This window comes from Melanotaenia boesemani, chromosome 13 (assembly GCF_017639745.1).
Source record: "Melanotaenia boesemani isolate fMelBoe1 chromosome 13, fMelBoe1.pri, whole genome shotgun sequence".
Classification (NCBI taxonomy): domain Eukaryota; kingdom Metazoa; phylum Chordata; class Actinopteri; order Atheriniformes; family Melanotaeniidae; genus Melanotaenia; species Melanotaenia boesemani.
This window is the reverse complement of record NC_055694.1, coordinates 19158076-19173784: the sequence shown is the minus strand read 5'-3', so window position 1 is coordinate 19173784 and position 15709 is coordinate 19158076. Positions and strand designations below refer to the sequence as shown.

The following is a 15709-nucleotide window of genomic DNA, read 5'->3' as shown; positions in this document are numbered from 1 at the left end:
GAAAGCATTTGAGCGTAAACAGGTAGAAAACGTGATGAGGTTATAATATGAGAAATGAACATGAATATTCTTATGGAGCTGCAATTACACAACCCCATCATTTAGCTCCTTCAATCAGATGTATTGGAGGAAAGTACAAGTGTGAAGAAATGATTCAGTAAACAACTGGGATCGCTGCACAAATCCTGCCTGTTTCCTCAGTGATGGTGCAGTCTGGGCCCTCTTCTTCTCTGCCAAAAACTCAAGGCTTGTCCAATCATTTTTTAAAAAAGTAATTTACATGCCTGAAGGCATTCATAAAACGAGATTAAACTTTTATTGTCACTGCACAAGGTCAGCAGCATTTTTTGTCCTGCACCTAAAAACAACCATCTTATGTTCAAACAAAGAAAATTTACAGGTGACTAGAGAAAAATTAATACCAAGTAAATGAATTAGATATTAGCTTTATGTGTGCTCACTTATCTACATCTATCTATCTACATCTATAGTCAGTCAAGGTTGACTAATTCTTTCTCATTGGTCAAAAATATTCCTATTTTGACAGAATGCAGTTTTTTTTTTCTTTTTTCTGAAGCAATGACAGAAAGGAACCAATTTCGACTTTGAAATGATTTAAATAAGCAAAGGTGAAAGCTGAATTGCTTTGACAACAACGGCATTTCTAGAAAGACAGTAGACACAACTTGTCAAATACACTGTTGAATTTAATTTGATGCATGCAGAGTTTTTAAAACAGGACTATTTTGAGCACTGTCATGACACTCGAAGCCCAACATCACTGACACTGACAAGTGCTAGCATGAGGATACCTTGCAAAAAAAAACAGGTCCAAAACTTTTATTACAAAGTAGTATATGACACATAGTTCCAGGCTTGATCCTCAACACAAGGTGAAATACTTCACAGTTACATTTTGAAGAAAGCACTGCAAATCTAGAACAACTATAAAGCTTGCATGTAACTGTGATTTCCGTTTGCAAGTTATAAATTAATAGTAATACAATACAAAGTAATAATAACTAATACTGGTGCATACAATGTCATTGTTGGCCTCATTTGAGTTCAGTCAGTAGTTAAATGATTCAGTGATTGACTGGTTAACTATTGAATATCTTTTGAGAAAAATAAATAAATATAAATCACTTTTTTCACATTTTTAACAGAAAATGTGGAAACATTGACTCATTACTTTTCAAGAGCACTGTAAAATTAATAATATCCTTAGCCACTTTTTTAAAATTCCAAACACACTTTTCTTTACATCTGTATACATGCCTGTCTGTCCATTAATCTCCCTTTCTACTAACAATACAAACTGCCCAACAAGACATTTCACAAACCACATATTGGGATCAATAGCTTTCAAGTAGAAAAAAAAACCAAAACAAACAAAAAAAAATCCACTTGCCCCTTGCTGTGTGCAGTATAACAAGCCATCCATACTCTCCAACAGTGGAAAATTACACTCAGCCTTGCTGGCTAAAAGCCCATCTTAAGACCCCTGTGTAGGTGTTAATAGCACTGGATTCTAACTCCCATTGATAACATCATTGATAAAAAAGTTTGTGAGGCAAACAATGCACCTTCAAAGAGAAGCTCCGTTACCCAGCCTGGCAGGGCCCTGGCAGAAGACATCATCTCTAGTCTGCATGCCAAAGTTTTTCCTCGCCCCCACTGAAAATCATGCTGACAGGACCGAGTGTCCCAAAGTAAAAATGACTCACTCTGCTGACTTCAACAACACAAACAGCTAGGAGATTCACATACAAAAGCTCAAACAAGACTTCGACTTTATCCAGATAAAGAAGTCAGATGAGGAGATATGATACCACACAATGTTGACATTTCTGAAAACAAATAGTGTCTCTTCAGTGACACAAATCTGCAGCATGTAGTATATGATGGTATATGAACATATTATCTTACCTCCAGAGTGAGGGGGTGGACCACACAGTAAGACCACTCCTTGACCTTCGCGAACCCTCACTGGACCTCTTTTCTGAGTCTTGAAATTCTCCAAATCTGTTGAGCGAAACACAAAAGCAATAAAGAAACATATTGGGCGCAAACATTATATATTGCACAAAATGCTTATGTCAAACCACAGTTATTAAGCAAAGATTGCAATATAATGCAGAAGTTTTCTGTATTCGTCATGAAGCACTCATAACATGTTCACCTAAATGCAGATATTGTGCAGTAAAGTCTTAAACACTTCTGACTGGAGCAGAGAGTAATTCTTCAAGCATAAGTCACACATGAGTGAATTTAATTGGAACAGCATACTGTTATCACTTTCTGTCTTTCATTCACTGCACAAAGACCAATAACAATTACATGACAAAGAGTGAAACATCATTTATATGGAAACCGATTACTTGTTGACAGCCTGCTGAGAGAAAGCAAATAAGTAAATAGAGACAGAAACCTTAAAAACTTTGCTACGCCTGCTGTGACTGGTGGAGATATTGCATACAGTGAAACCAAATATGTGACATAATCAGAACTGAATTTTCAAACAGGGGAGAAGACAGCAAAACTGACATCATCCGTGTACAAGCACAGCATGATGAGCCTCAAAATAATAACAGTTCATGATCTTATTACATCTTGTAGGCAATAAAATACTGTATGTAAAGGAAGCATTATATCATCACATTTAAATGCTTTTTCGCTTCATAAATTATTATTAAAAAGCTCCTATGTCACTTCATAAATTAATTTATAGATGATTAAATGATTTTCATTCGAGCTGTAGAGAGAGACAGATTGTGTGGATGTTTTAGTAGCCAAGTTAAATCAATGATTGTGCCAGTCAGACTTAAAAAATATACTGGGGTCCTACTGGGAAAGCGAGACATCTTTACATCTCTTTCAGTGAGGCAGCTCATTTTATATAAATGCTTTTTGTCAAACTGAGAGAGCAGTTACAAATGTAGACAGAGAAAAAATATTTTCAGTGTGTGCGTAAGCGTGATGTCCTGCTTAAACATTAAAATTATTTACGTTAACTCATTAATTAATTAATGCTGTTAATTTAACACATTAACGCAGTTTTGTTTTTTGTCTTTTTCTCTCTGATAGTTCTTGCTTACTGGCTCTGATCAAAGAGAAACCACATGTAGAGGCTTACAGTCCAATGCCTCTTCCTCCATGTGTGGTCCTGCTGCAGCTGTGTGTTTGATGTAATTAGGAGAGAGCAGGGTTTATTAAAATAAAGAGATGTTTTATGTCTGGTACTTAAGAAAGATGAAAAAGAACTGACATTTCGCTTTGTCTGTCAAAAGTGGAAACTGATCCTAAAAGACAATAAGAAACACTTTTTTTTTTTTTCTTTTCTTAGCTAAATGGGGATTTATCCTGGTGGGTATAAGTTAACTGGACTTTCAGTGAATACCACGCATGATTATAGTTACATTTACAGACCTGACGTTACACCTGTAAAACCAGATGTTAACCCATTAACTTCCAGTAGAGGAGGGTGCAGGTGAAAGAGGTTAAGCTAAACAGTCAAGCTAAGAACGCAAAGTTAAAAGAATTTGTAGGATAATGAAACACTAAAGGTGCATGGATGGAAGTTATTGTGCATTTTGTGAATATTTATCTCACTTCGCAATCTATAAGCTGTGCTTTCTGTCTGTTCATCTGATAGCTGGTATTCATCAGATATTGTTCCTTCTGTGTTTAGAAGGTTGTTTTCTGTGCTGTCCTTTTTAAATAACCACATTTTTATTTCTATTTTTAGGTTAGGTGTAAATAAAAACAAGGCCATCGTTTCCTACCTAATGGAAAAAAAAAATAAAAAATGATATATATATATATATATATTATAGTACTATAGTACTTTTAGTGTCATTATATTGTGGACATTCAATGCAATTATTCCATGAAAAAACCTGAAAAATTGTTAAAGAAAGACCTGCATTTGTTATTTTATCTATATATAAACATAAGTTCGTTGTTTAGCTTTTTTAGGCATGTATTGTGGCTCCGGAGCAGGAGGTTGCAGACCCCTGATTTAGCTTTGTAAACCAAAATTTACTGCATTTTCTTCATGTAGCAGTAGGCCTTCTTTTAAAGGAAAATTATATTTTGGGTGTAAAAATGTGATTAATCACAACATTTCATGTGATTAGTCGCGATTAAAAATTTTAATCATTGTCCACCACTAATTAAAATATGACGTATCAGTGCAAAAACACCAAAATATTTCACTTTATCAAACCTGTGTGATATAGAAGCAAAATTATGAACTAAACACAAATTACAGCTTTGGCATTTATCCCCCCAAGATTTTAAAAACCCAGAGAGATTGAGAGAAAATCTGCAGAAAAGCCAAATATTTCTGCAGGGACACTGCTCTTTGGTCATATTTTCCTTGTGTACAGCCAAAGACAGTACAAGGGCCAGGAGTCTTGGCAAGGCAAGGCAAGTTTATTTGTACACATTTCATGTACACGACATTTCAAAGTGCTTTACATAGGTAATTAAAAGCATTACAGTAGGATGCAGATGAAGCATTAAAAAGCTTTAAGAATAAATTAAATGAAAATAGAAAAAGCTAAAATAAAATAAAATGAAAGAAATAATAGTTCCTGGCTGGTTCATAACAAACCAGAAGATCCTGTATTTTTGGTCCTAAACCATTCAGTGCTTTGTAAACTAACAGCATGAAGTCAATTCTTTGACAGCCAGGAAGCCAGTGTGAAGATATGTGATATGAAGATATGGATATGTGATCCACTTTCTTGGTCTTAGTGAGGACTCAAGCAGCAGCGTTCTGGACTAACTGCAGCTGTCTGATGGACTTTTTAGAGAGACCTGTGAGGACAGCATTACAGTAGTCCAGTCTACTAAAGATAGATGCATGGGCACGTTTTTCTAAATCCTGCTGAGTCATCACTCCTTTAATCCTCGATATATTCTTTATGTAATGATAGGTTGAGTTCCCAACTGTTAATAATAACTTATAAAATTCAGCAGCAGCAAAAAATTTCCTTTTGGATGTCATTCCTTCATAAATTTACCTAGCATTTTACTAAGTACCAAAAGATCATTTGTATTCCCATATTTATTAGATGGATTCTTTAATTCCACTCTAATTTTAGTTTAACACATAAGAACGGTTTCCTTTTTCTATCATCTTCAAATTTTCCTAACACATAAAAAACAGGTCTCTCCCATGAAATATTCTTTCTATACCTTTATGTAGAAACAAGCAGTTTTTCTAAACTTAATTATGCTTCGCTTCTTCTACATTTGTAATATATGGTTAGAAATTTCCGCAATACACATAAATCTCACCTGCCATTTCTATTGAGAAAAGACAGGGCAATAGTAAAGGTAGCTGCAACACAGAAAAAAAACCTTGCTATGATCATAAAATTCAACAGAAAACACTGATTTAGTTAATAAATATAATCTGATTTAAAGAGCCACTGCAGCTGTGGTCTACAGGTTATAAGCAGAAGAAAAGTTTATCTCATTCATTTCAAATCTGTTAGAAGCAAAATGATCATTTTCACATGAAAAACAATGAAAGGTCTTGGAAATTCTTTGTCAGGAGCATCGTTTGCTTTTGACAGAAGGCAAATGATGACAAAAGGCACCTGTTAAAACATGATTATGATCCTCATTTCATTAACATCATCCTTACATTGTTTGCTGGCTGCTTGTTAAAAAAATCAGCAGCAAAGACAACAAATAAACATGCATGCTCACATTTCCTATAAATATTGTAACACCAAACAACACACACATAATTCTACTGCTAATCTCACTTTCTGTGCTTATTTACAGCTGATATGCATGTTTGTAGCTTTTTATTAATTTATTCTTGTATCTAAGATTTGTACAGATTTCATGAAATTCAATGTGGGTAACAGGGATAAATCACCAAAACAAGCTCATTCTGGAGTTCAAATTTCCAAAGACACAGCACTGCTATTGCACTGAGGATGAAGCACCTGAATACCAGAAAACATATTGCCCCTGGCCACCAGATATCATTTGTATGACGGCACAAAAATGCAAGGAACAACAAAACTCCCAGAATATATATTTTTTTTTTTTTTTTTTTTTGTAGTTGTTTTTGTTTTTCCCTTGAATAAAAAAGAATGACTGGTTAAGATTTTCAGATTTTTGCCTTTAAAGGTTTTGTATATCAATGTTTAAGTGACTTTATAAATATTTGATAGGGTAGATAAAGATCTTTGAGAGTATCTTTTGTGATAATGGTAATAAACCAGCTGCTAAAGTGAACAATTTCTAAACATTAATATATATTTTGAATCAACTCTGTTTCAATATAAAGATTCATCCTCTGAGTTACCAGAATAATAATTAAAATTAGTTTTTCTTATTCATATTTTCACCGGATTTGAGAGCACTGCCCCAAACAAAAATGTGTGTATATAGATTTTACCGCAGTTACAATGTCACTACATGATTCATGTAATCAGTAACTACACAGAATCTTTTCTAAAAATATGTTTAGCTCATACATAAAAAATATCTAACAAAGTTGCTCAAGTCACACTGAGAGTGAATCTCTCCTGATCAATATTCCTTTGGTGTAGAGTGGGACATAAATGAGCTAGACACAGTAAAAGGCAACAATGCCTGACAACCCAAGCTGTTCAGCACGGCGTGGATTATTTTATCAAGCCTATCACAGTTCTGCACCTCCATGTGCTTCTCCATGGCAAGGTTCAGGCTATTTTGAGTGCTTTCAGATCCATGAAATTGGATGAGAATTTGCATTTTTGGGCTAACTGGTCCAATGTGACTCTGTAATGAATGAGAGGCAATTGTAGAGAAGCAGAATGAGGCTATTCTGTTAGAATGTGAGCTTGAGGACATTTTATGATGTGGTTACATCTATCACCTTGCCACTGGACAAAAGACACAAAGAGTTTTTAAAACTTTTCTTACGTGCTTTTAAATGATTTGGCCTTGGTTTGTATTCTCTCCATTATGCTGCTTCATATTTAACATTCTTCTTAAATATTCACCAATGTAAGCTGACCAATAGGAGATTTTATGTGATTATAGCATGGTAAGTAAATATGCTTAGCATGTAATATCGCTTCTTACTCTGCATACATATTTTGAAAAAAAAAAAGAAAAAAAAAGAAGAACCTATATTTGTGGAAATGGGGTCTATTCATCATGAAGCAAAGCTGTGTAAACAAAACCACCAGCTGCATAATATGCATTAATACTGTATATGTGGAAAAAAACTAAAGCAAATTTATGTCAACAAGGTTACAGTAAACAAGTTACCCCATGAGAGCAAACATATGCAGTGAAATAATAACTGTAATAAGCATTACTGTAAATGCTTTCTCTTTATTTTTTTTTATTTTTTATCCATGTCTGCATAATTTTTCTTCTCACTTCTGTGCAACACATGAATTTTGGGGACTGTTCAACATCCCACAGGCCTCATTCTTGCAGTGCTGGCAACCCTTAACAATTACAACACCGCAAAGAGCAGCAGTCAGATACCACATTTCCCCCTAAAAGATAAATTGACAACCAAATTGCAGAGATACACTTTAGGTTCAAACTGGTTGGGTCAAAAGCAATTAACAAAGAGAAAAATGCTGATGGAAATGAAAAAGTCCAGGACATGAGGATATTATTTCGACTAAATAAATGTACACAAAAAGCAGTAAGTGCAAATACAGGATTGAATTTCATCAGAAATCATGGCTACCAAGATGCAAGGGAGGCACATCCCGCATTGCTATCATAAATACAGCTATTTCACCCATCATTAAACACTGTGATACCCTTGTGGCTCTCTTAGTAGCACACAATCTCAGCTGTAGCCTGTTCTTCCTTAGGACAGGCATCCGGTGCACTTTGCCTATGTTGCAGGCCTGGCAATCTGCTGTATAAAGCTGCATCTTGCATCAATGGAAATCATTTAACTTGCTGCCAAAAAAAAAAAAAAAAAAAAAAAAAAAAATCCTGTGGGATTAGGAAACCCAATCTGGCTTGATGCTCGATAAACAACTAGATTATTCCTTCCAGCTCTCCCTGGGGGCAAGGGAAACCTTTTAACAGCGTGTATTGTCAACAGGATCAAGAACATTTATACTTTTAGAGTATTAAGCCCATAACAGATGGTAACAGAAACCATCATATCATCCATCTTTCAGAGGATTAAAAATGTAATCTTAATTCTTATTCAAGCACAACACATCCATGCACTGCAAATTTGATATGGAACATCATTAGGCGGCACAAATCAAAGACTCTGATCTTGTTCACCATCAGCAAGGACTTTCATGAATAAATTGACAATTTGAAATTACATTGTTAAAGGTGTTAAAATTGTGTTTTTAATAATAAGAACACTGTAATCACAGTTCCACATTTTGTTTTCAACAGCTGTGCCTAGAAGCAAGTGTTTTAGCCTAGCAGGCCTGAAATGATTACCAGTAAAGTATTACTTTAAATCCCTGCATTCTTTTCATTAATGGCTTTCACCTTGGTCTCTGTCTCCCAGTTATTACAAGACTAAGAGCTGCAAGCCCCCCTTGTTATTTGAAAAGAATATTTAGCTCCCCAGAGTCAGAGTCTGTTACAAATGACATGATACTAACTCTCATAGCAGACTGCACCTCCATGAGTTATTCCCCTGACCTGAGACCCGTTCAATCACACAGCACACTTAATTAAGTTAAACCAAAAGCAATAAATAAGATATATGACACATCAGCACTGATGCTTGTTCTCATCCGTTGACAAAAGCAGCAGGTCTCCGGTCAGGACCGGGCAATGGATGAGACCAATCACAATGACATACAGTCCAGAACAGGCCTCAAAAATTGATAGGAAATGTGAATATGATTAACAGCCCAGGAGCAGCTCAGGATACAGATTTGATCTATATGCTGAAGATTTAATGCTGCTTTGTGACAAAGAAGCACCAAATAGCTATGAGATGGATTTCTCTGATGCTCTCTTGCCAAGGATCATTGCTGTGTCTGCTGTGGCAGAGAAACAGACATCAGAACTTAATCTAGCTGCACCATCTGTTCAAAGATATCAGAGCTGTCATTTGATATGGGCTGCCCATCAAGAGTGGAGGCCTAAAGTTCACCTTGCTGTAAGAAATACCTTAGACTGAGGTCTTATAAAATAGGGTGGATGAAGGCTGCAAAGCATTAAGTATGTGGTACTTCTCAAGGCAAATCACACAGTTACATGGTTTACATCACAGAGGCATGGGAAGTTTAGGAACACCAAAGCTTAAGGGATAAAATCACAAAAACTCTTTGTGTTGTATCTTTAGATCTGTTTGTGTCTTCTTGTGTCTTTTATTAATAGTAGAAGATTGAGTCTGATAATAATCATTTTCCATGAAACATCTGATTATCAATAAACTTTTACTTTTTCAAACTAAAACTAAGTCTGAACTAATATCAGAAGAAATTAGGTTGAACTGGCAAAAACTGCAATTTCAAGAAAGAAATTGTGATTTTCTGGCAAATATTGTGATTGTGATTTAGTTTTCCATTTAATCTTTTAAATTGCAGCTGCCATTTACATAGAAATATATTAGCATGCATGAGATGACATCAAAACATAAACTCCTCTATATTCCAACGCAAAGACACAGAGCTGAGATGTGAATGGCCTCACTTACCAACTGCACCATGCAACCTGTGACCAAAACCCTGAAACCTGGTCATTTAAAGTTACATTTCCTCTGAAGTAGGTTTATATTTTGACCTTGTATTACTAAACATTACTAAAACTAAACACCCTGATGTTATTTATCTTATTTACATTGCAGCATAAAATTTCCTTCCCTACATGCTTTACTGAAGAAAAAGAAATACATGTTGGAAAATTAGTCAGATCACAACAGTGTAGACTCAAATGGCATCATTTAAGGCAATGTGGTATGTAATAGGTTAAACAAAACCCCCTCTGGAGTGTGTTGTGGCCCTCCATCCATCCATCCATTAACTGTACCGCTTTGTCCATTAAGAGTCGCGGGTAAGCTGGAGCGTAACCCAGCATTTAGCAGGTGAGAGGCAGGGTACACCCTGGACAGGTCGTGTTGTGGCCCTAAGATCTGTTAACAGGCAGTGAATAAAAAAACATAACATGAACTTACAGGCAACATGGAGACTGGCCTCTCTACTGATGATTGTGCCAAAGGAGTTGGATGCCAGGCACTGATACACACCAACATCTTCCTCTTTATTCAGCTGACTGATGTGTAAGTTTCCACCCATTAGAGAGTAACGTGATCCCGAGCTGGGCAGGATGAAAGAGTCATTGAGCTTCCACCTGTAAATAAAAGCACATGACAATAAATAAACTCTTACAGCATTCCCACTTTCTGTATCAAAAAAACTCGTGCTTATGAAAACACAGCAGCTTCGCACAGAGTCAACTTTATGCACAAACAATTCATTTCTGTGTTCAGTATCAATACTGTTTTCAGCAACACACTTTTACATGTAGGATCCCTGCAATTTGATTGGTTTACTGCACATCATGAACACTAATCTAACACAGACTTTGTTGGTTATCAGGTTAAGTTTCTATAAATTGTGTGAAGCAAATACTTTAATACAAGCCCAAATAATTAAACTCCTCCTGAAGAAAGTTTTTAATGTATAAAGATATATTTAACTAGGCTAAAATGAAACATTTTTGAGATTGTTTGTCTTATGTCAGAGTATTAAGTACTTCAACTGAGAAGAAACAAGCAAAGATAAAGCAAATGTGCTAATGTCTGAAATAACACCAAATTATGTCCACTATGTTTGTCTTGATCAGTTTCATCGCCCTTGCGACTGGTTTTCTATTTTTGACTCATGCTCTTTTTTCGGCAGGAAGGATTTGGACAAAGACAAATGGTGCACAGGAATGAAAGATGGAGAGAAGGGGAGGACAAATGCAGTGAAGCACTTTATGGCAGCAGATTGGCTGATTAGACTGATTTAGTAATCACAGCTGGAAGTGGTCCAAGAGCCCCACATGAGACAAATCAAGGGGGCACACCAACAACTTGGCATATGGCACTGGGGTTGCTGGGTTGTCTTAAACAAATGGATTTGTCCTTGGGGGCCTTGAAATAGACCTGCCTATGCTGGCACCAGTCAAGACCCCCTCAGCATCTGGTGGTCTGCAACTGAATTTCACAAGGACCAAAAGGTAATTTAAAAAAAAACAAACAAACAAAAAAAAAAAAACAAGAAAACGTAACTGTTATTTACTAAACAAAATTCACAGCGAGTCCAGCTAAATATCAGTCCAGCTTGTCATCAATCTGAGATGCAGACTGCTACAGTTGGTGCCTCTTGCTATAATTAAAGAGCTAATTAAAATAAAAATGGATTTCCATATGACACTGGTCATGCTCTCAGAAGCCAAACTTAAAAGGAACAGAACAAATAACACATTTAAACTAATACTGTTTTACATTTAAAATGTGGTATTTTATGGACAGTAAAAGAGCAACTAGTCAAGTATTAAGAAATCCAGAAACAGAAAACTGAGAACATTACATTAGATTAAGTTCATTTATTTCAATTTGTATCCATTAGGCATTACATCCAGGATCTTCAAGCCACATTACCAGCTGGATACAATGATATTATAAAAATTCATTTCAACCTAATACACATTAAATGCTTGGTTTTGTAATTTGCCTTTAATTATACTGACAGAAGCACAACAGTTAGCCCCATGTGACAGATAATAAATTAATAGCTAATGCACTTTAATGCAAATCATTGCTTGTTATCTTTTTTAATTTGTCACCGATGTCGTGGCAGACAAACCCACCAGTCTGTGCCCGAGACAGTTGCTGGAGGACTACTCAACTGCACAAGACCAGTTCTGAACAACAACTAGTGAGAACTGTTTTTAGTCAATCAACTGATTTGCATCATGTTTGTTATATACTGCAGTAATAACTGTAAAATCAGATTCCCTGCGGCATGGTGTGTGTGCACCTTGAGAAGTGGTGCTTACAAATGAGATATGGAGAGAAAAGCTTTGTAGCATCATCTCTGATTTGTTACTGTTGTTTTCTTCATCAACAAATCTCCATCATTAAAAGATAGAATTTTAATGCATAACTCTCTTGGGTCACTTGATCTTTTTACTGGTCAATGATACAAATGACAGGAAACTCTCAAAGCAAACCCTGCAGATCGTTGCTTTGCAGCTAATGCTAATACACAATACACCAATAATAGAGGCCACTAAATTAATCAATTCTCAATTTAACTATGGCTGACAGCGAATCTAAGCACTGCAGCCAGTTATCAGCAGCATACCATATGGTACACATATCCCATTTTTTTTCTCCAAGCTGTTTATTTAGCCCAAAATGGCTGTTAGTGCAAACATTGCAGTTTGAGGTTCTGAGATATTACCTGAAGATGTGTGCTTCAAGTCATGTCTGGGGGTGTTACCTGTAGAAGGGCAGAGGATGTCCTTGGGCCTCACAGCTAAACACCACTTCTCTACGAATCTCACCAGGCTGAATGGGAAACACCACACTGCCTGGTTGTTTGGTGAACACAGGCCTCAGCAGGATTCCACTTCCTGGGTAGAGAACCAACAACACTACATCAGCTTTGATGTACTGCAGAGCCTGGCTACCACTTTAAACATTCCTCTGTTGGAAAGCAGATATTGAAGGGCTAACAGAAAAAGGACCAAAGGGGGAAAAAGTGCACCACATGAGAAGAGTAATTCACTTTTCTGAATATCTCCGTTTGGAATGGATCTGTCTGCCATGTGAGCTGAATGAACCCATGAGAATTTTTCATAATAGTCATAAAAAAACTTAACATATCCCAGAGGTACCGCGTAATCATCTCCTAACTTTCATATGACTTGAATGTAAAGATCAAACTGTATAGTTGCCACCATGCAGAAAAAGTTCAGTTAGACCTCAGGTTAAATGATTTAAATTTGTAGAAGTTGAGATTAGTTCTTGTACTGCAATGCAGTGATTGGATACATCACTGCAAATAAATCAAGTGTTGCTTGCAAATCTGTTGAAATTAGGCCTTGCCAGTATCCGTGCATACATGCATTCCATGTACATGGACTATTATTATCCCACTTATTAATCAAGTGTTGTTTTGCATGAAAGAAATACACAACACAATAGATAAATTAGCATAATATCTAGAAATTCCCTGAATACTTTCAGTGCATTGTTAATTTATTTTTTAATAGAAGAAAAAGAACAAAAAAAAAAAAACACCAAAAACAACAACAACAAAAAAAAGAAAAACAACAAAGACAGCATATCTATAGTGATATTCATTTCCCAGTTAATCAGAAAGGTACACTAAAATGCATGAGTAAGAATGTAAGAGTGGTCCACTGGGTAGTCAACAGCTCATTACAATAAACATCTCTTTCTGAGATGAAAGCAGAATTTATTTGGATTTAATAAAAAAGGATTTGCATCTCTGCAATGGCACAGAGGTAGGAAATTTCTACAGGTAGGGAAAGTAGTTTACATGAGAGGCAGGTATCATTTTCAAGTCTCTGGAGTTTGGCACATGCAGATTTATCCTCATGACTCAAAATAACTCTCTGAAAGTTGTTTGACAAAGAACCGTGTATGCTGATCATTCCTCTCCAAATGGATAAATCTCAGAGAAAGCTCCAAAAATGAAAGGCCGCCTAACTACAATCTTTGTTACATGAAGTGTCCCTTAAAGCAAAAATGAGAAATGATTGATTGCAAGAGGACTTTTGTACAATCTGTATTAAAACAGATCCATACACCTCCTGTCCACAACCGAGCGGGATGATAAAACTTGTGGCGTACATGAGACGGATCACTGTGCCATTTGAAAATGATAGATGATTTCAGTAACAAAGTCAACATTCATCAGTGTTTGAACAAAAGTACTGGTTTGGTCTTTCTGCTTTATATATTATTATTTATGACATCATTGGATGCTGAAGCATCATTGTGTAGCTGTTGAAGGTAAATGGCCAATAAATTTGAGGGGTTGTGACATGATTACCAGAACAGGCAAACCATGAAACAGCTGTCGTTCTATTTTCACAGAATCACAATAGTGGCTCAAAAACACAGTCAAATTACTGTTTTGCTTGTACAAATGCAGCCAAAATTTTGACTCGTCAGCATATCAACATCCTATATTTCCATGAATGTCCCTTTGTAAGAAAGTGCAATGTTGATTCAGGTGAGTTGGAGAAGGGTTGCATCTAAAATATTGCAGGATGTAGATCTTGAAGACCAGACAGCACTAATCCTTTCTGTAAAAGATTGCTGGTTTAAGACCTTACTCACCTTATTTTTCTACTGTGCATGATTAGGTCAACACAACATAAAACACAAGGTCAGACAGTTGCAAGGATCTACTGGCTATGGCTTACACATTTTATTATCCAAATGTCAAGACACTACTACCTATTGGAAAAATGTACACACCAATTCCATGTGTCCTGATATGACTGGGCTAAAACATACAAAAAAAAAACCCAAACCAAAACAAAACAAAACAAAACAAAACAAAACAAAACAAAAAAAACAAACAAAAAACAAACAACAACAACAAAAAAACCCTCCTGAGGCACATTTGCATTTCCATTTTTTAGACTTTCTCTAATCTCACACATTTGTTTAAATATATGATAAATAAGATTAAATCAAAGTGAAAATGTTCTAAGGAAAAACAAAATCCATCTAAAATTTGCCCCACACTAAACACTCACTTTGTAAAAGGCACCAATGGTTTTATTTTTTTGTCAGTGATTCTAGGCATCATCTGATGAGTTAGAAGCTGTAATGGCATAATTATCCCCATCCCACAATAGTAAAGAATCCTTTAAAGTTTCCCTGGATCCGATGGTGATCCAGATCACCTCCAAATTTGTGTAGGTCCAAATTTGCCAAATGATTTTGCAAAAGCCAGAAGCAGAGAAAATGTGAAAAGGAAAATTATGAATATTAAATAAACCATATTCATAAGGAGAACAAATTAAACAGATTAGACACTGTTAGAAATCTAAGGGATAATAACTTAATAGACTGTAATGGACTAAATCCCTGATTAAAAAAAAAAAAAAAACATTGATTTTTTTGCAAAACCTCTCACATCTAAAATCAAACAACCAACAAACTCTCCAAAAAACATTTAAATGAAAAGATTTAGTTGACGTTAGTTGTGCGTAATTCCTCATTCAAACTTTGTAAACTAATTTGTGTGTAAGTTAGGGTATGTGTAATACATGTTTTATAAACCCTAAAAACCATTTTGTGCATGACTTTGGGTACTTGCAAATGTAATTTTAAAAGCAAACCCAAAAATCTAGATATTACACAAAAAAATCTTCACATACATAAATTATAAAAATGCACAAACATTAATATTTAACACAAATATTTTACCTTCAGCCCCATGAATCTAACAGTTTCATGCTCAAAAAGTGTTCTACGCATACAAATCGTTAAATATGTTTGAACGAATTGCCTGGTACACACAGACCAAATTACATTTAGATCAGTTTACAAATGCTCAAGGAGTTTAGAGACTCTTTCTACACCTCCAAGAGTCTCACTTCTTTGTGTGTAGATGGTGCACATAAATGCTGGTGGAAAGCTGGGTCACCTAGAGTTTCATCAGCGAGGAAGACGCTGTCTGTGACAGCATAGTTCTTACTTCTGCCT

General features: G+C 35.7%; 1 protein-coding gene across 3 annotated transcripts in view; it reads right to left on the bottom strand.

Moving 5' to 3' along the window:
- The window catches only part of cntn3a.1 (contactin 3a, tandem duplicate 1), an 85002-nt gene that overhangs the window by 54423 nt on the left and 14870 nt on the right, over positions 1–15709 (bottom strand). For all 3 annotated transcript variants that reach the window (XM_042004884.1, XM_042004886.1, XM_042004885.1), the window contains exons 3-5: positions 12459–12591; positions 10142–10317; positions 1930–2025 (exon numbers count right to left, since the gene is read on the bottom strand). In XM_042004884.1, the coding sequence (XP_041860818.1) occupies positions 1930–2025; positions 10142–10317; positions 12459–12591 (405 nt within the window). The remainder of the gene's footprint in view (positions 1–1929; positions 2026–10141; positions 10318–12458; positions 12592–15709) is intronic.